At 31.9% G+C, this 21981-nt stretch overlaps 4 protein-coding genes across 15 annotated transcripts in view; 1 reads left to right on the top strand and 3 right to left on the bottom strand.

The window, feature by feature from the left end:
* The window catches only part of LOC125034652 (cubilin-like), a 334702-nt gene that overhangs the window by 138262 nt on the left and 174459 nt on the right, over positions 1-21981 (top strand).
* LOC125034483 lies at positions 336-2406 on the bottom strand. Of its 6 annotated transcripts, none has more exons than XM_047626301.1 (8): positions 2341-2406; positions 2111-2203; positions 1802-1858; positions 1456-1506; positions 1170-1220; positions 981-1025; positions 820-867; positions 336-604 (listed from the first exon to the last, which is right to left on the bottom strand). In XM_047626301.1, exons 1-8 carry the CDS (start codon positions 2343-2345, stop codon positions 565-567), a joined length of 390 nt encoding a protein of 129 aa, XP_047482257.1. In that variant the 5' UTR covers positions 2346-2406; the 3' UTR covers positions 336-564. The 6 variants fall into 6 exon arrangements, with proteins under 6 accessions (XP_047482257.1, XP_047482256.1, XP_047482259.1 ...); XM_047626300.1 differs by having other exon boundaries at positions 336-607; XM_047626303.1 differs by having other exon boundaries at positions 785-867.
* Positions 5277-12713, bottom strand: LOC125034476. 4 transcript variants are annotated; one of them, XM_047626284.1, is made up of 10 exons: positions 12658-12713; positions 12432-12524; positions 12122-12178; positions 11687-11737; positions 11378-11428; positions 6438-6488; positions 6133-6183; positions 5948-5992; positions 5787-5834; positions 5277-5568 (listed from the first exon to the last, which is right to left on the bottom strand). In XM_047626284.1, the coding sequence occupies exons 1-10, from the start codon at positions 12660-12662 to the stop codon at positions 5529-5531; spliced, it is 492 nt and encodes a 163-aa protein (XP_047482240.1). In that variant the 5' UTR covers positions 12663-12713; the 3' UTR covers positions 5277-5528. The 4 variants fall into 4 exon arrangements, with proteins under 4 accessions (XP_047482240.1, XP_047482239.1, XP_047482241.1 ...); XM_047626283.1 differs by having other exon boundaries at positions 5277-5571; XM_047626285.1 differs by lacking the exons at positions 11378-11428; positions 11687-11737; positions 12122-12178; positions 12432-12524; positions 12658-12713 and adding exons at positions 6909-6965; positions 7216-7308; positions 7447-7512 and having other exon boundaries at positions 5277-5571.
* Positions 16896-19036, bottom strand: LOC125034482. Of its 4 annotated transcripts, XM_047626295.1 has the most exons (8): positions 18963-19036; positions 18737-18829; positions 18428-18484; positions 17996-18046; positions 17686-17736; positions 17501-17545; positions 17340-17387; positions 17063-17123 (listed from the first exon to the last, which is right to left on the bottom strand). In XM_047626295.1, the coding sequence occupies exons 1-8, from the start codon at positions 18965-18967 to the stop codon at positions 17081-17083; spliced, it is 393 nt and encodes a 130-aa protein (XP_047482251.1). In that variant the 5' UTR covers positions 18968-19036; the 3' UTR covers positions 17063-17080. The 4 variants fall into 4 exon arrangements, with proteins under 4 accessions (XP_047482253.1, XP_047482252.1, XP_047482254.1 ...); XM_047626297.1 differs by lacking the exon at positions 17686-17736 and having other exon boundaries at positions 16896-17123; XM_047626296.1 differs by lacking the exon at positions 17996-18046 and having other exon boundaries at positions 16928-17123.

Below are 21981 nucleotides of genomic sequence, written 5' to 3' on the forward strand. Positions count from 1 at the left end.
GTTAAAAGGTCCACGGCATATATATATATATATATATATATATATATATATATATACATATCATATACATAGTTATGTATTTGTTCATATACATATTCGTACATATATGTATACATGCATATATTCATATATGTCTATATATATATATATATAACTATATGTGCATATATGTAAGTATGTATATATTTATATATACATACACATACAAAAGTGTATATATATAATGATAATGAAAAGTACGATTTAATGCTCTAACATCATATCACATTTCTTGATTCCTTACATATATTACTAGGCAAAAGATGGGAGAATATTCAAAGGAATATAAACGCAAGTTTTGCCAGTTACTATATTTCTCTGTAGTACTAAAAACAAATAATATTGTCTACATGAAGATCTAAAATATTATTTGCCAATTGTGTAAAGAGTTTTTATTGTTCTTGGAAATATCCTGATTGAAATCAGCAGAGCCAAATGGTGGTCAGGTCGTTAGGCGAAGGTCAGCGCCGTCACATCAGAGTCCTTGTTCAACGAGCGGTAGTCGTCCCTTCCTCAGAGGAATCTTCACTCCTCAATGCTGTAGCTACCACTGCCGGAGCTGGCGCTTCTGGAGTCAATGTATGAATAAATTTATTATAGATAAGTAAATCAATATTCATGTATATATAGAATATATATATAGTTATACATATATTTTATATACTTAAAGGATAACGATATTTCGTAAATATATTTCTCTATTTCATACTAAAAAATAAATTTAAAAAATAAAAATGATTTTTACCAACACACATTCCTCAACGCCTGGCGTCTACTCACCTCCTGAGGCGCCTCAGATCGAGGTCGTGAGAGACAGCGAAAGCATCACTGAAGGGAAATGTTAAAACGTTTACAGTCACTAGTATAATTGGGTTGAATTCCAGTTATAGGCATGTGAGTATAGGCAATTCTACGGGACAATGTCACTTTCCCTCGCTTACCGTTTCTCCCTGCTTTCCAAGGAACTACTTCCTCCACTGATGTCTCTGAAAATAGGTTGAAAGCACATTGTGTTGTAATTGATGATATTTTGCAAGATTTGTTACAATAAGCCTTTCATAAATGTCCACGTTAGAAATGAAGGTATTTGATCACAAAAGGAAACAAGAAAAAGTCGTGCAGTATCTAACCTTTTCTCTATTCTCTCCACGGACATGCTTCCGCTCCCCCCGCTGATGTCTCTGGCAAAGCAATAGGAACATATTGATAGCCAGGAAGAACAATGGCTAATCGGATATCCTTAAAATCTTCGCATAACAAACAACATATCCTATCTTTTCGTTGCCAGCTTATGCTAAACAGAAGATTGGGAGCACATTGTGTTGTAACTGATGATTGCTTTTAATGAATGTTCATGTTAAAAATGAAGGTATCTCATAACAAACGGAAACAAGAAAAAATCGTTGAATATCTAACCTTTTCTCTATTCTCTCCACGGACATGCTTCCGCTCCCCCCGCTGATGTCTCTGACGAAACAAAAGGAACGTATTGATAGCCAGGAAGGACAATGGCTAATCGGACATCCTAAAGAAAATAATAATATTTTCTCTTGGTCTTGAAATAGAATGTAGGAATACGGTTCTGTATTTAGAGTCCTCCTTCTACATATAATAATAGTTCATTCTGCATATAAGCTCACCTCTCACCACGGTAAAGCTTCTTATAGAGATCGCCTAGGGAAGATCCATTACATGTTAGTAATGGAGGTATCTAATAATAATAAATAAATAATATAATGTAATAAAATATGTAATCTCTAACCTTTTCTCTACTTTCTCTAAGGACATGCTCGTCCCGGTGCTCCCGGAGCTCATGTCCCTGAGGAAAAAAAGAATATAACCAGAAAGTACAATAGTTAATCAGACCTAATATATATATATTTGTATTTCGTATAATGGAATTCGTTTTCGGTCTCTATTCATTGCTATCCATTGTTGAAAGGTGAAGGATAACTTTAGTATGAAATATAGAAATGCACTTTTATATTCACAGTATTCCTCCTACTCATTACACTCGATCCAGCTTAATCTGATTGAACTCTCAGTTAATTTCATCTGCACGCAAACTCACCTTTCAACACGCTGGAGCTTCTCGTAGACATCGCCGAGGGAGTAGGCAGAGGAGAGGCCAACGACGGCCATCAGGACCATGATCAGTGTCACCCTAGGAACGAGTAGAATTTCGTTACCATACAATAATATGCTATATATGCTTGTGTTTGCGATCAGGAAATACTAACTGGTACGAGATGCAGAGTCTGCGAGAAAATCTGAAAAAAAAGATATTCAGACGAAGCTTACTTCATATTGAAAGAGAAGAGAGTCTATTGTCTACTGGATCCTAATGCTGATGCAATGACAACTGACAACGAATGTAGTTTCCTTGCGCTTTATATATGATTTTACACTGAGGCTGCTGACGTCACATGACTGTTCTTGTGCATCGTTGTACAAGAACAGAACATATATCATTTGTTTATTGGCAGACAGAGAGGATCTCAAGAAGTTGCCTTCAGCTAGATGGGTTATGCCATATTCTTTAGAGCTACATTTTAGAATCTATATGCTGCTCATTCTTTTATATATATATATATATATATACATATATATATTTTTTACTTATTTTAGAACGTTTGATTATGCGAGTGTTTGCCCGCATCCGTAACTATTTATCTATCTTTACAGCCACACAGAATATGTGGCCAAACTAATGAAATCTTTCAGAGACAGTCACTGTAGAAACATGTAAATGACCAAGCTTATAAAGAAATTAATCAAACTTAACAAAACATTTGTGTGGCGAAATATTAAAACTCTATAAATACAACAAATAATAATAATAATAATAATATAATGAATACATCCAATAACTAAAATACCCTTCATCATTTATATATATATACACACATATGTGTGTGTATACATATATATATATATATATATATATATAGGTTCACATTATTTTCATTATAAGTTGCTTGTGTACGTTCATCTGCAATTAGTTTTATTCAATTTGTGACATGCTGTATTTCATTTTGGTTCTAAACAACCCCTGTGTGCAAGGAATGGCCGGGATTACCATCCACTGGTGGCGAGGGATTTCAACGCTGGTCAGCAAGATTGCTAGACATGTTCACTACCACTGCGATACAGCACACTTTAATGTGATAGCGAATTTCAGAACTACTAACAAAACAAATCCAGTTTTAGAAAAGACTTATATCACCTCCAAAAACGATAGAAATCGATAAAACAGTTTCTCATAAAACAGCAGTCACTTTAAGATCCTTATATATACACCATCACACACAAACAAACACACACTTATACATTTATATATATATATATATATATATATATACACATATATATGTATGGGTGTGGGTGTATGTGTGTCTATATGTATGCATATAAACAAATATGTATATATATATATATACATAGACAGATATATATATATATATATATACACATTCATAAATGTATATATATACACATTCATAAATATATATATATATATATACTACTACACACACATATGTACATATATGCATATATATAGATATATAGATAAAGATAAATATTTTTAAACACTCACATATATATATACATATATATGTATATATGTTTATATACGTGTGTGTAATAGACACACACACACATAAACACACGTGTGTGTGTGTGTATGTTTGTGTATATATATGTATTTATGTGTGTGTGTGTATATGTATACATATACGCATATATACACACGCACACACATATATAAATATATATATATATAAATATTTGAATACACACACACAGGCACACACACACACACACACATATATATGTCTCTCTTTCTATATTTATATATACTGTTTATATATATATATATATATATATATTGCATACACACATATATCTATCTAAATATATAGGGGTGTTTGTATAGTCCCACACACACATAAATACACATATAAACATATATACACATATTTATTTGTATATTTGTACATATGTTGAAGGATATATATATATATATTTTTTTTTTTCGACACAAATACTTGACAACATATAAGACTACACTCCACACCTCCCCTCACACAATGAAATTTTTTTTTATCGTCACAGACTATCTCTGAAAGTCATCATGGCGTCATCAGATATTTGGCAAAACTACAGAATACATGTTCAAAATGTCCATCGTCCCTGCGATCCCTTTAAAATTAAATATATTTGTTTCTATCCATATTTATACAATGGTACACATGCACAAACATACATCTACACACACACACACACACACACACACATATATGTATACTTGCATATATATACTTATATGAATGTATATATATGTATATATATAATATATACATATATATATTTCCACAAACATATTTATATACATGTATATATACACCTACATATATGGTAATACACACACTCACACTTTATTTATATATGTATATATATATCTATATTCATCAGCTTCTTCGTAGGAGCATAGTTCCCTTGTTCTAAATAACTTAAAAGACACTCGCAGGTGAACACTATATACATTTCTATGCATATATATCAGTGTGTATAGATATGCAGAAGGTAAATAAATGCATATGTAGATAGATAGACGATCAAACTCCTAAGTAAATATCGATATTACACGTGTGACATAAAACAGAAATGCAGTTGTAAGATAAACATAGATCCGAAAGGTTTGGTAAACGATGATTTGCGGGTTGATTCCCATATTACTTTAACAGTTTCATTTAATATTTGGTCAACGACTATGGTAGTCTTTTTATCTTCCTTCTATAATACAGAAGGGTACCTATTTATCAGTTGATTTCAATTCGTATACATTTATGACTAATGCCATAATATTACCATGTTAACATATGCTCTGCACACACACACACACAATATTACTATATATAAATACATGCGTGCGACACAAACACAAACTTGGTATTGTGTACACAAGGATGAAAAGGAAAACAGACACTTTTTCATTTTTACTGCGGCGGTTTTCCTTTTCATATATGTGTGTATGTACATTTATCTATATAAACATGTATATATACAGAAGTACATGGATATATATGCATATATTTACGTATTTTCATATATATCGGTGTTTATATTTATCATATAAACACCGATTTCATACTATATATAATATCCAATATCGTGATTTCTTACATGAATTCCTAGGTAAAAGAGGGGAGAAGATTTAAAGGAATACTAACGCGATTTTTGCGAATCACTTTATTTCTCTGTAGTTACTAAAAACAAACAATATTGTATACATGATGATCCAAAATACTGTTTTGCCAATTGTGTGTCTTAATGAAGTTAATATAAAGAGTTTTGAATGTTCTTTGAAATATCCTGATTGAAATGAGCAGAGCCAAATGGTGGTCAGGTCGTTTGGCGAAGGTCAGCGCCGTCACATCAGAGTCCTTGTTCAACGAGCGGTAGTCGTCCCTTCCTCAGAGGAATCTTCAATCCTCAATGCTGTAGCTGCCACTGCCGGAACTGGCGCTTCTGGAGTTATTATATGAATAAATTAATGATAAATAAGTGAATATTCATATATATAAACTATATATGGGATATACATAGTCATACATATATGTTACATACTAAATAAAACTATATTTCGTACATTTTTTTTTTGTTTTGTTTTGTTTCATACTTAAAAAAAGAAAAAAAAAAAATGTGTCCACCAACACATTCCTCAACGCCTGGCGTCGACTCACCTCCTGAGGCGCCTCAGATCGAGGTCGTGAGAGACAGCGAAGGCATCACTGAAAAGAAATGTTAAAACGTTTACAGTCACTGCCAGAAGTAGATTGAATTCCAGTTATAGGCTTGTGACTATAGACAATTGTACTGGACGAGATCACTCTCCCTCGCTTACCGTTTCTCCCTGCTTTCCAAGGAACTGCTTCCTCCACTGATGTCTCTGAGAATAGGTTGGAAGCACATCATATTCCAATTCCTATTTTGCAAGATTTGTTACAATATTTTTTGATAAATGTTCATGTTAGAAATGAAGGTATTTGATCACAAAAGGAAACAAGAAAAAGTCGTTCAATATCTAACCTTTTCTCTATTCTCTCCACGGACATGCTTCCGCTCCCCCCGCTGATGTCTCTGGCAAAGCAATAGGAACATATTGATAGCCAGGAAGAACAATGGCTAATCGGATATCCTAAAAATCTTCGAATAACAAACAACATATTCCATCTTTTCGTTGCCAGCTTATGCTAAACAGAAGATTGGAAGTACATTGTGTTGTAACTGATATTTTGCTAGTTTTTTTACGATAAGCTTTTAGTGAATGTTCATGTTAAAAATGAAGGTATTTGATAACAAAAGGAAACAAGAAAAATCGTTGAATATCTAACCTTTTCTCTATTCTCTCCACGGACATGCTTCCGCTCCCCCCGCTGATGTCTCTGACGAAACAAAAGGAATGTATTGATAGCCAGGAAGAACAAAGGCTAATCGGACATCCTAAAGAATATAATAATATTTTCTCTTGGTCTTGTTATAAAATGTAGGAATACGATTCTGTATTTAGAGTCCTCCTCCTACTTATAATACTGAGAACATTTGGCTGAATGTGACTGCTAACATTGCAATCTCAATGAACTATTTTGCTCTTATAGTTTATTCTGCATATAAGCTCACCTCTCACCACGGTAAAGCTTCTTATAGAGATCGCCTAGGGAAGATCCATTACATGAGTTTTTTTTTTATTAATATTATTATTATTATTATTTTTTTTTTTTATAAAATCTTCATGTTAGTAATGGAGGTATCTAATAAAAATAAATAATGTAATATGATATAACATAAAGAATGTAATATCTAACCTTTTCTCTACTTTCTCTAAGGACATGCTCGTCCCGGTGCTCCCGGAGCTCATGTCCCTGAGGGAAAAAAAAGTATAACAAGAAAGTACAATAGTTAATCAGACTTAATATATATGTTTTTATTTCGTATAATTTAATTGATTTTCGGTCTCTATTCCTTGCTATTCATTGTCGAAAGGTGAAGGATAACTTTAGTATAAAATATAGAAATGCACTTTCATATTCACAGTATTCCTCCTACTCATGACACTCGATCCAGCTTAATCTAATTGCACTCTCAGTTAATTTCATCTGCACGCAAACTCACCTTTCAACACGCTGGAGCTTCTCGTAGACATCGCCGAGGGAGTAGGCAGAGGAGAGGCCAACGACGGCCATCAGGACCATGATCAGTGTCACCCTAGGAACGAGTAGAATTTCGTTACCATACAATAATATGCTATATATGCTTGTGTTTGCGATCAGGTAATACTAACTGGTACGAGATGCAGAGTCTGCGAGAAAATCTGAAAAAAAAAGATATTCAGACGAAGCTTACTTCATATTGAAAGAGAAGAGAGTCTATTGTCTACTGGATCCTAATGCTGATGCAATGACAACTGACAACGAATGTAGTTTCCTTGCGCTTTATATATGATTTTACACTGAGGCTGCTGACGTCACATGACTGTTCTTGTGCATCGTTGTACAAGAACAGAACATATATCATTTGTTTATTGGCAGACAGAGAGGATCTCAAGAAGTTCCCTTCAGCTAGATGGGTTATGCCATATTCTTTAGAGCTACATTTCAGAATCTATATGCTGCTCATTCTTTTTTATATATATATACATATATATATTTTTTACTTATTTTAGAACGTTTGATTATGAGAGTGTTTGCCCGCATCCGTAACTAGTTATCTATCTTTACAGCCACACAGAATATGTGGCCAAACTAATGATTCTTTCAGAGACAGTCACTGTAGAAACATGTAAATGACCAAGCTTATAAAGAAATTAATCAAACTTAACAAAACATTTGTGTGGCGAAATATTAAAACTCTATAAATACAACAAATAATAATAATAATAATAATATAATGAATACATCCAATAACTAAAATACCCTTCATCATTTATATATATATATATATACACATATGTGTGTGTATACATATATATATATATATATATATATATAGGTTCACATTATTTTCATTATAAGTTGCTTGTGTACGTTCATCTTCAATTAGTTTTATTCAATTTGTGACATGCTGTATTTCATTTTGGTTCTAAACAACCCCTGTGTGCAAGGAATGGCCGGGATTACCATCCACTGGTGGCGAGGGATTTCAACGCTGGTCAGCAAGATTGCTAGACATGTTCACTACCACTGCGCCACACAGCACACTTTAATGTGATAGCGAATTTCAGAACTACTAACAAAACAAATCCAGTTTTAGAAAAGACTTATATCACCTCCAAAAACGATAGAAATCGATAAAACAGTCTCTCATAAAACAGCAGTCACTTTAAGATCCTTATATATACACCCTCACACACAAACACACACTTATACATTTATATATATATATATATATATATATATATACATATATATATGTATGGATGTGGGTATATGTGTGTCTATATGTATGCATATAAATAAATATGTATATATATACATAGAGAGACATATATATATATATACACATTCATAAATGTATATATATACTACTACACACACATATATACATATATGCATATATATAGATATATAGATATATATATATATTTTTAATCACACATATATATACATATATATGTATATATGTTTATATATGTGTGTGTAATAGACACACACACATAAACACTCACTAACAGAAACAAACATGCGCACACACACATATATAGATATGTATATGTATATATATACGCATATATACACACACACATATATAAATATATATATAAATATTTGAATACACACACACATGCACACACACACACACACACATATATATGTCGCTCTATATATATACTGTTTATATATATATATATATATATATATATATAAATATACACATATATATCTATATATAGGGGTGTTTGTATAGTCACACACACACATAAATACATATATAAACATATATATACATATTTATTTGTATATTTGTACATATATTGAAGGATATATATACATATTTTTCGACGCAAATACTTGACAACATATAAGACTACACTGTACACATCCCCTCACACAATGGAATCTTTTTATCATCACAGACTATCTCTGAAAGTCATCATGGCGTCATCAGATATTTGGCAAAACTACAGAATACATGTTCAAAATGTCCATCGTCCCTGCGATCCCTTTAAAATTAAATATATTTGTTTCTATCCATATTTATACAATGGTACACATGCACAAACATACATCTACACACACTCACACACACACATATATATCTGTATACTTGCATATATATACATATATGAATATATATATATGTATATATAATATATGCATATATATATTTACACATACATATTTACATACATGTATATATACACCAACATATATGGTAATAAACACACTCACACTTTATTTATATATGTATATATATATATATATATATATATTCATCAGCATCTTCGTTGGAGCATAGTTCCCTTGTTCCAAATAACAAAAAAAGACACTCGCAGGTGAACGCTATATACATATCTATGCATATATATGTGTGTGTATAGATATGCAGAAGGTAAATAAATTCATATGTAGATAAATAGACGATTAAACTCCTAAGTAAATATCGATATTACACATGTGACATAAAACAGAAATGCCGTTGTAAGATAAACATAGATCCGAGCGGTTTGGTAAACGATGTTTTGCGGGTTGATTCCCATATTACATTAACAGTTTCATTTGATATTTGTTCAACGACTATGGTAGTCTTGTCTTTTTATCTTTCTTCTATAATACAAAAGGGTACCTATTCATGAGTTGATTTCAATTCGTATACATTTATGACTAATGCCATATTACTACCATGTTAACATATGCTCTGCACATACACACACACACTATTACTATATATAAATACATGCGTGCGACACAAACACAAACTTGGTAACGTGTACACAAAGATGAAAAGGAAAACAGACACTTTTTAATTTTTACTGCGGCGGTTTTCCTTTTCATATATGTGTGTATGTACATTTATCTATATAAAAATGTATATATACAGAAGTACATTTATAGAGGGGTCGGAACCATCCCGGAGGAGGTGACTCCGACCCTGATTTGCGGCCGGGGGTTCCAGATCCCTGGCTCGGCGTCCTGACCAGGGGCTTACCTGATCGGGACGTCGAGCCTGGTATGACGTGTACACAAAGATGAAAAGGAAAACAGACACTTTTTATTTTTTACTGCGGCGGTTTTCCTTTTCATATATGTGTGTATGTACATTAATCTATATAAACATGTATATATACAGAAGTACTTTTATACATATTCATATATATTTACATATATACATATATATAGACTTACCATATAAATACCAATTTCATGCTATATATGATATCCAATATCGTGATTTCTTATATGAATTCTTAGGTAAAAGAGGGGAAAACATTGAAAGGAATACTAACGCGATTTTTGCCAGTCACTTTATTTCTCTGTAGTTACTAATAACAAACAATATTATTTTGCCAATTGTGTCTTAATGAAGCTAATGTAAAGAATTTTTATTGTTCATGGAAATATCCTGATTGAAATGAGCAGAGCCAAATGGTGGTCAGGTCGTTTGGCGAAGGTCAGCGCCGTCACATCGGAGTCCTTGTTCAACGAGCGGTAGTCGTCCCTTCCTCAGAGGAATCCTCACTCCTCAATGCTGTAGCTGCCACTGTCGGAGCTGGCGCTCCTGGAGTTAATGTATGAATAAATTAATGATAGATAAGTGAATAGTCATATTTATACAGTATATATAGAATATACATAGTCATACATATATGTTACACTCTAAAAAGATAACGATATTTCGTATATTTTTGTTGTTTTTGTTTCATACTTGAAAAAAGAAAAAAGAAAAAGAAAATGTCCAACACACATTCCTCAACACTTGGCGTCGACTCACCTTCTGAGGCGCCTCAGATCGAGGTCGTGAGAGACAGCGAAGGCATCACTGAAAAGAAATGTTAAAACGTTTACAGTCACTGCCATAATTAGATTGAATTCCAGTTATAGGCTTGTGAATATAGTCAATTGTACGGGACCAGATCACTCTCCCTCGCTTACCGTTTCTCCCTGCTTTCCAAGGAACTGCTTCCTCCACTGATGTCTCTGAGAATAGGTTGGAAGCACATCATATTCATATTCATATTTTGCAAGATTTGTTACAATATTTTTTTATAAATGTTCATGTTAGAAATGAAGGTATTTGATCACAAAAGGAAACAAGAAAATGTCGTGCAGTATCTAACCTTTTCTCTATTCTCTCCACGGACATGCTTCCGCTCCCCCCGCTGATGTCTCTGGCAAAGCAATAGGAACATATTGATAGCTAGGAAGAACAATGGCTAATCGGATATCCTAAAAATCTTCGCATAACAAACAACACATCCTATCTTTTCGTTGCCAGCTTATGCTAAACAGAAGATTGGAAGCACATTGTGTTGTAACTGATGATATTTTGCTAGTTTTTTTACGATAAGCTTTTAATGAATGTTCATGCTAAAAATGAAGGTATTTCATAACAAAAGGAAACAAGAAAAAATCGTTGAATATCTAACCTTTTCTCTATTCTCTCCACGGACATGCTTCCGCTCCCCCCGCTGATGTCTCTGACGAAACAAAAGGAACGTATTGATAGCCAGGAAGAACAATGGCTAATCGGACATCCTAAAGAATATAATAATATTTTCTCTTGGTCTTGAAATAAAATGTAGGAATACGATTCTGTACTTAGAGTCCTCCTCCTACTGAGAACATTTGGCTCAATGTGACTGCTAACATTGCAATCTCAATTAACAATTTTGCTCTTATAGTTTATTCTGCATATAAGCTCACCTCTCACCACGGTAAAGCTTCTTATAGAGATCGTCTCGGGAAGATCCATTACATGAGTTTTTTTGTTTTTTTTTATAAAATCTTCATGTTAGTAATGGAGGTATCTAATAAAAATAAATAATATAATATAATATAACATAAAGAATGTAATATCTAACCTTTTCTCTACTTTCTCTAAGGACATGCTCGTCCCGGTGCTCCCGGAGCTCATGTCCCTGAGGAAAAAAAAGGAGATATAACAAGAAAGTACAATAGTTAATCAGATTTAATATGTATATTTTTATTTCGTATAATTTAGTTGATTTTCGGTCTCTATTCCTTGATATTCATTGTCGAAAGGTGAAGGATAACTTTAGTATGAAATATAGAAATGCACTTTTATATAAACAGTATTCCTCCTTCTTATGACACTCGATCCAGCTGAATCTGATTGCACTCTCAGTTAATTTCATCTGCACGCAAACTCACCTTTCAACACGCTGGAGCTTCTCGTAGACATCGCCGAGGGAGTAGGCAGAGGAGAGGCCAACGACGGCCATCAGGACCATGATCAGTGTCACCCTAGGAACGAGTAGCATTTCATTACCATACAATAATATGCTATAAAGGCTTGTGTTTGCAATCAGGAAATACTAACTGGTACGAGATGCAGAGTCTGCGAGAAAATCTGAAAAGATATTCAGACGAAGCTTACTTCATATTGAAAGAGAGGAGAGTCTATTGTCCACAGGATCCTAATGCTGATGCAATGACAACTGACAACGAATGCAGTTTCGTTGCGCTTTATATATGATCTTACAGTTGGTCCTGTGAGGCTGCTGACGTCACATGACTGTTCTTGTGCATCGTTGTACAAGAACAGAACATATATTATTTGTTTATTGTCAGGCAGAGAAGATCCCATGAAGTTGCCATCAGCTAGAAAATAGACTATGAAATAATACTTAATGCTACATGTCAGATTTTATATACCTATATCTTATTTTTTTTTTTTTTTTAGAGCGTGGTGTGTATGTGAACAGATGTATCTGGGCATTTAATTATTATCAATTTATCTACCTGTACAGCCATAGAGAAAATATAGAAAAAAAAATCTTTTAACGACAATCACTGTATAAAATATATAATTAACAAAGCGTGTAAAGAAGTTAATCATATAACACAAATAAAACTTGTGGGGCGAAATATTTTCTTTGCTGACGTCACATGAGAATTCTTGTGCATCGTTGCATAAGAACAGAACATTTATTATTTGTTTATTGTCAGGCAGAGAGTAGTATTCCATGAAGTTGACTTCAGCTAGATGATAGATTATGCCATATTCCTAATGCTACATCTCAGATAGTAAATTCTGCTCACACTTTGCTTATTTCTTGTGCCTTTTTTTCTTACTTTGCTTGTTTTAGAGCGTGGTGTGTATGTGTACATGTATGTCTATGCATTTAATTATGCGTGAGTCTGCACGCACCCATAACTATTTATCTATCTATAGAGTCACAGAAAATGTACCCAAAGCCTAATCACTGTAGAAATATATTCTTGATAAAACGTGTAAAAACTAGTCAAAGTAAATCAAACATATCTGTGGAGCGGAAGATTAAAATACAACGAATAAAAAATTCAGATTGCTTGAAGTTTTCTGTCTATGAAGATGCTTTTTTTTTTTTCTTTATCTCTTTCCATCCTGTTTAATACAAGCTTGTTTAAAGTAACGAGAGTGCCAATGTGTGTGTGTGTGTGTGTGTGTGCGTATGATATATATAGATAGATAAATTTATATATACATATATATATACACATTTCTATATTATCAATGTCAATATACATATTTATGTCAATACATATATTATTTATATATCACATGTATATATATATCCCCTACCACACACACACACACACATATACATTCATACATATATATATATATATATGCATGTGTGTGCGTGTAAGTGTTGTGTGCATATGTGTGTGTTTGTTTTTGTGTATACTTATACATATCTGCATATTTCATATACATATTTTATACATATGTTGACTTCTATGTATAAGCATATATAATAAAATGTGTATTTATATATATTTATATATATATATATATATATATATATATATATATACATATATATGTACACACACGCATACACACACACACTATATATATGTATATCTACATATATATGTATATATATATATATATATATATATATATTACACATACATGTGTGTGTTTATATATATGTGTGTGTGTCTGTGTGTGTGTAAATATATACATATATGTGTCTATATATATATATATATATATATATATATATATTATATACACACACACACATATGTATGTGTATGTGTGTGGGTGTTTATATATATATATATATATATATATATATATATATGCGTGTGTGTGTGTGTGTGTGTGCGTGTGTCTGTGTGGGTGGGTGGGTGTGTATGTGTTTGCGTTTATATATACATATATATTTATATATATATGTGTATACATACACACATGTACATGTTTACACGTATAATTATATATATATGTATATATATAAACATATATGTATGTATATACATATACATAAATATGTATGTATGTGTGTGTGTATATATATATATATATATATATATATCTATCTATATACACGAATACACACATATTCGTTTATGTATGTAAGCATATAAATATATACATATATGTGAATATATAAATTTATATATATATAAATATATATATAGTGTGTGTGTGTGCATGCGTGTGTACATATATGTGTGTGTATATATATGAATATATATATATATATATATGTGTGTGTGTGTGTGAATATATATGTGTGTGTGAATATATATATATATATATATATATATATATATATGTGTGTGTGTGTGTGTGTGTGTGTGTGTGTGTTTGTGCTCGTATGTGTGTGTGTGTGTGTGGGTGGGTGTGTAAGTGTGCATTTGTGTGTGTGTGTTTGTGTGTACATGGAGATCAGATAAGCAAAAACAGTATATTGTGCATAATTATGTCATTTACCTACCAATTAGCTTTTATAATTATGTTGACTCCAATCAATCATATTTCAAGTATACCTATTTATTTTCATTTTGAAAGGACATACTTTTCGCACTATTTATTTTTTGTTAGCTATATATATATGTATTTATGTACGAATGTATATGTATGTATGTATGTATATATCGATATATATGAAGGGTAAACCACTTTACTGTCCTGAAACTATGGTGGAAAATCCTACAATGAACAGACTAGATTCATGGAAAATAAGAGAAGTGTTTCGAAATCCTCCTGGATTTCATCAGGTCATTTATACCACAGTTTCAACACGGTGGAGTTTTACGATTGATATATGTATACACATATACATATATACATATATATACACACACACACACATATGTGAGTGATGAAATAAATCTCTCACTATATGGATATATGAGATCATACACAGACACACACATATATACATATATGTATATATGTGTGTGTGTTTACATATACTGTATATATATATATGTGTGTATATATAATGGATATATATATATATATGCATATATAGATGCGGTGTGTATATCGTTCTATCTATATATATATATATATATATATATATATATATATATTCGTTACACCATTCAAACACACACACGTGTTTGTGGGCGTGTGCATGTGTATGTGTATTTAAACTCTACCCAAAAATTATCTACTTATTCATGTCATTACATAACATCAACGGTACATGTGTTCTGCCACGCCTTCAAACAGAGAGAAAATAAATGATTTTCTTGTTAATTGATTAATTCATCTGGGTTAATAAAAATGCAGGATAATATCTATATGATAGGCGAAGATTTATCCAAGATGTACTTGGATATATCTTGATTGAAATCAGCAGAGCCAAATGGTGGTCAGGTCGTTTGGCGAAGGTCAGCATATATATACATATATGAATGTATATATACATGTGTATATATAATATATACATATATATATATATTTACACATACATATTTACATACATGTATATATACATATATGGTAATACACACTCACACTCTTTATCTATATAAGTATATATATATCTATATTCATCAGCATCTTCGTAGGAGCATAGTTCCCTTGTTCAAAATAACATAAAAGACACTCGCAGGTGAACGCTATATACATATCTATGCATATATATGTGTGTATAGATATGCAGAAGGTAAATAAATGCATATGTAGAAAGATAGACGATCAAACTCCTAAGTAAATATCGATATTACACATGTGACATAAAACAGAAATGCAGTTGTAAGATAAACATAGATCCGAGCGGTTTGGTAAACGATGTTTTGCGGGTTGATTCCCATATTACTTTAACAGTTTCATTTGATATTTGTTCAACGACTATGGTGGTCTTGTCTTTTTATCTTTCTTCTATAATACAAAAGGGTACCTATTCATGAGTTGATTTCAATTCGTATACATTTATGACTAATGCCATAATACTACCATGTTAACATATGCTCTGCACATACACACACACACTATTACTATATATAAATACATGCGTGCGACACAAACACAAACTTGGTAACGTGTACACAAAGATCAAAAGGAAAACAGACACTTTTAATTTTTTACTGCGGCGGTTTTCCTTTTCATATGTGTGTATGTACATTAATCTATATAAACATGTATATATATAGAAGTACTTTTATACATCTTCATATATATTTACATATATACATATATATATATAGACTTACCATATAAATACCAATTTCATGCTATATATGATATCCAATATCGTGATTTCTTATATGAATTCTTAGGAAAAAAAGGGGAAAATATTGAAAGGAATACTAACGCGATTTTTGCCAGTCACTTTATTTCTCTGTAGTTACTAAGAACAAACAATATTGTTTACATGATGATCCAAAATACTATTTTGCCAATTGTGTGTCTTAATGAAGTTAAGGTAAAGAGTTTTGAATGTTCTTGGAAATATCCTGATTGAAATGAGCAGAGCCAAATGGTGGTCAGGTCGTTTGGCGAAGGTCAGCGCCGTCACATTAGAGTCCTTGTTCAACAAGCGGTAGTCGTCCCTTCCTCAGAGGAATCCTCACTCTTCAATGCTGTAGCTGCCACTGCCGGAACTGGCGCTTCTGGAGTTAATATATGAATTAATTAATGATAAATAAGTGAATATTCATATATATACACTATATATAGAATGTACATAGTCATACATATATGTTACATACAAAAGAGAACTATATTTCGTTCATGTTTTTTTTGTTTTTTTGTTTCATACTTAAAAAAAGAAAGAAAAAAAAAAATGTGTCCAGCAACACATTCCTCGATGCTTGGCGTCAACTCACCTCCTGAGGCGCCTCAGATCGAGGTCGTGAGAGACAGCGAAGGCATCACTGAAAATAAATGTTCAAACGTTTACAGTCACTGCCATAATTAGATTGAATCCCAGTTATAGGCTTGTAAATATAGACAATTGTACGGGACGAGATCACTCTCCCTCGCTTACCGTTTCTCCCTGCTTTCCAAGGAACTGCTTCCTCCACTGATGTCTCTGAGGATAGGTTGGAAGCACATCATATTCCAATTCCTATTTTGCAAGATTTGTTACAATATTTTTTGATAAATGTTCATGTTAGAAATGAAGGTATTTGATCACAAAAGGAAACAAGAAAAAGTCGTGCAGTATCTAACCTTTTCTCTAGTCTCTCCACGGACATGCTTCCGCTCCCCCCGCTGATGTCTCTGGCAAAGCAATAGGAACATATTGATAGCCAGGAAGAACAATGGCTAATCGGATATCCTTAAAATCTTCACATAACAAACAATATATCCTATCTTTTCGTTGTTAGCTTATGCTAAACAGAAGATTGGAAGCACATTGTGTTGTAACTGATGATATTTTGCTAGTTTTTTTTACGATAAGCTTTTAATGAATGTTCATGTTAAAAATGAAGGTATTTCATAACAAAAGGAAACAAGCAACAATCGTTGAATATCTAACCTTTTCTCTATTCTCTCCACGGACATGCTTCCGCTCCCCCCGCTGATGTCTCTGACGAAACAAAAGGAACGTATTGATAGCCAGGAAGTACAGTGGCTAATCGGACATCATAAAGAATATAATAATATTTTCTCTTGGTCTTGAAATAAAATGTAGGAATACGCTTCTGTATTTAGTCCTACTTCTACTTATAATACTGAGAACATTTGGCTCAATGTGACTGCTGACATTGCAATCTCAATTAACTATTTTGCTCTTATAGTTCATCCTGCTTACACTCTCACCTCTCACCACGGTGAAGCTTCTTATAGAGATCGCCTAGGGAAGATCCATTACATGAGGTCTTTTATAAAATCATCATGTTAGTAATGGAGGTATCTAATAAAAATAAATAATGTAATATGATATAACATAAAAAATGTAATATCATACCTTTTCTCTACTTTCTCTAAGGACATACTCGTCCCGGTGCTCCCGGAGCTCATGTCCCTGAGGAAAAAATATATATATAACCAGAAAGTATAATAGTTAATCAGATTTAATATATATATTTTTATTTCGTATAATGGAATTAATTTTCGGTCTCTATTCCTTGCTATCCATTGTCGAAAGGTGAAGGATAACTTTAGTATGAAATATAGAAATGCACTTTCATATTCACAGTATTCCTCATACTCATGACACTCGATCCAGCTTAATCTAATTGCACTCTCAGTTAATTTCATCTGCACGCAAACTCACCTTTCAACACGCTGGAGCTTCTCGTAGACATCGCCGAGGGAGTAGGCAGAGGAGAGGCCAACGACGGCCATCAGGACCATGATCAGTGTCACCCTAGAAACGAGTAGCATTTCGTTACCTTACCATAATATGCAACATATGTTTGTGTATGCAATTAGGAAATACTAACTGGTACGCGATGCAGAGTCTGCGAGAAAATCTGAAAAGATATTCTGACGAAGCTTACTTCATATTGAAAGAGAAGAGAGTCTATTGTCCACAGGATCCTAATGCTGATGCAATGACAACTGACAACGAATGTAGTTTCGTTGCGCTTTATATATGATCTTACAGTTGGTCCTGTGAGGCTGCTGACGTCACATGACTGTTCTTGTGCATCGTTGTACAAGAACAGAACATATATTATTTGTTTATTGTCAGGCAGAGAAGATCCCATGAAGTTGCCATCAGCTAGAAAATAGACTATGAAATAATACTTAATGCTACATGTCAGATTTTATATACCTATATCTTATTTTTTTTTATTTTTTAGAGCGTGGTGTGTATGTGAAAAGATGTATCTGGGCTTTTGATTTTATAAATTTATCTATCTGTACAGCCACAGAGAAAATAGAGAAAAAATGATTTTTTTCAACGACAATCACTGTCTAAAGCATATAATTAACAAAGCGTGTAAAGAAATTAATCATATAACACAAATAAAACTTGTGGGGCGAAATATTTTCTTTGCTGACGTCACATGAGAATTCTTGTGCATCGTTGCATAAGAACAGAACATTTATTATTTGTTTATTATCAGGCAGAGAGTAGTATTCCATGAAGTTGACTTCAGCTAGATGATAGATTATGCCATATTCCTTAATGCTACATCTCAGATAGTAAATTCTGCTCACACTTTGCTTATTTCTTGTGCCTTTTTTTCTTACTTTGCTTGTTTTAGAGCGTGGTGTGTATGTGTACATGTATGTCTATGCATTTAATTATGCGTGAGTCTGCACGCACCCATAACTATTTATCTATCTATAGAGTCACAGAAATTGTACCCAAAGCCTAATCACTGTAGAAATATATTCTTGATAAAACGTGTAAAAACTAGTCAAAGTAAATCAAACATATCTGTGGAGCTAAAGATTAAAATACAACGAATAAAAGATTCAGATTGCTTGAAGTTTTCTGTCTATGAAGATGCTTTTTTTTTTTTCTTTATCTCTTTCCATCCTGTTTAATACAAGCTTGTTTAAAGTAACGAGAGTGCCAATGTGTGTGTGTGTGTGTGTGTGTGCGTATGATATATATAGATAGATAAATTTATATATACATATATATATACACATTTCTATATTATTAATGTCAATATACATATTTATGTCAATACATATATTATTTATATATCACATGTATATATATATATCCCCTACCACACACACACACATATACATTCATACATATATATATATATGCATGTGTGTGCGTGTAAGTGTTGTGTGCATATGTGTGTGTTTGTTTTTGTGTATACTTATACATATCTGCATATTTCATATACATATTTTATACATATGTTGACTTCTATGTATAAGCATATATAATAAAATGTGTATTTATATATATTTATATATATATATACATATATATGTACACACACGCATACACACACACACTATATATATGTATATCTACATATATATGTATATATATATATATATATATATATAAATATATATATATATATATTACACATACATGTGTGTGTTTATATATATGTGTGTGTGTCTGTGTGTGTGTAAATATATACATATATGTGTCTATATATATATATATATATATATATATTATATACATATGTATGTGTATGTGTGTGGGTGTTTATATATATATATATATATATATATATACATATATATATATATATATGCGTGTGTGTGTGTGCGTGTGTCTGTGTGAGTGGGTGGGTGTGTATGTGTTTGCGTTTATATATACATATATATTTATATATATATGTGTATACATACACACATGTACATGTTTACACGTATAATTATATATATATGTATATATATAAACATATATGTATGTATATACATATACATAAATATGTATGTATGTGTGTGTGTATATATATATATCTATATCTATCTATCTATATACACGAATACACACATATTCGTTTATATATGTAAGCATATAAATATATACATATATGTGAATATATAAATTTATATATATAAATATATATATAGTGTGTGTGTGTGCATGCGTGTGTACATATATGTGTGTGTATATATATGAATATATATATATATATATATGTGTGTGTGTGTGTGAATATATATGTGTGTGTGAATATATATATATATATATATATATATATATATATATGTGTGTGTGTGTGTGTGTGTGTGTGTGTGTGTGTGTGTGTGTGTTTGTGCTCGTATGTGTGTGTGTGTGTGGGTGGGTGTGTAAGTGTGCATTTGTGTGTGTGTGTTTGTGTGTACATGGAGATCAGATAAGCAAAAACAGTATATTGTGCATAATTATGTCATTTACCTACCAATTAGCTTTTATAATTATGTTGACTCCAATCAATCATATTTCAAGTATACCTATTTATTTTCATTTTGAAAGGACATACTTTTCGCACTATTTATTTTTTGTTAGCTATATATATACTGTATATGTATTTATGTACGAATGTATATGTATGTATGTATGTATATATCGATATATATGAATGGTAAACCACTTTACTGTCCTGAAACTATGGTGGAAAATCCTACAATGAACAGACTAGATTCATGGAAAATAAGAGAAGTGTTTCGAAATCCTCCTGGATTTCATCAGGTCATTTATACCACAGTTTCAACACGGTGGATTTTTACGATTGATATATGTATACACATATACATATATACATATATATACACACACACACACATATGTGAGTGATGAAATAAATCTCTCACTATATGGATATATGAGATCATACACAGACACACACATATATACATATATGTATATATGTGTGTGTGTTTACATATACTGTATATATATATATATATATATATGTGTGTGTATATAATGGATATATATATATGCATATATAGATGCGGTGTGTATATCGTTCTATCTATATATATATATATATATATATATATATATATATATATATATTCGTTACACCATTCAAACACACACACGTGTTTGTGGGCGTGTGCATGTGTATGTGTATTTAAACTCTACCCAAAAAT

The sequence above is a fragment of the Penaeus chinensis genome, chromosome 18 (assembly GCF_019202785.1).
Source record: "Penaeus chinensis breed Huanghai No. 1 chromosome 18, ASM1920278v2, whole genome shotgun sequence".
NCBI classification, from domain to species: Eukaryota; Metazoa; Arthropoda; class Malacostraca; order Decapoda; family Penaeidae; genus Penaeus; species Penaeus chinensis.

What these genes read in the sequence shown, in the direction of transcription:
- LOC125034482 (XM_047626295.1), bottom strand. An exon ending in TTGGAAAGCAGGGAGAAACG is followed by an intron (nt 17,388 to 17,500) that starts GTAAGCGAGGGA and finishes ATTTATTTTCAG; the next exon opens with TGATGCCTTCGCTGTCTCTC. An exon ending in GATCTGAGGCGCCTCAGGAG is followed by an intron (nt 17,124 to 17,339) that starts GTGAGTTGACGC and finishes TATTAACTCCAG; the next exon opens with AAGCGCCAGTTCCGGCAGTG.
- LOC125034476 (XM_047626283.1), bottom strand. An exon ending in AAGCTCCAGCGTGTTGAAAG is followed by an intron (nt 12,179 to 12,431) that starts GTGAGTTTGCGT and finishes TTTTTTCCTCAG; the next exon opens with GGACATGAGCTCCGGGAGCA. An exon ending in GTGGAGAGAATAGAGAAAAG is followed by an intron (nt 5,993 to 6,132) that starts GTTAGATATTGA and finishes ACCTATTCTCAG; the next exon opens with AGACATCAGTGGAGGAAGCA.
- LOC125034483 (XM_047626300.1), bottom strand. An exon ending in TTGGAAAGCAGGGAGAAACG is followed by an intron (nt 868 to 980) that starts GTAAGCGAGGGA and finishes ATTTCCCTTCAG; the next exon opens with TGATGCTTTCGCTGTCTCTC. An exon ending in GATCTGAGGCGCCTCAGGAG is followed by an intron (nt 608 to 819) that starts GTGAGTAGACGC and finishes CATTGACTCCAG; the next exon opens with AAGCGCCAGCTCCGGCAGTG.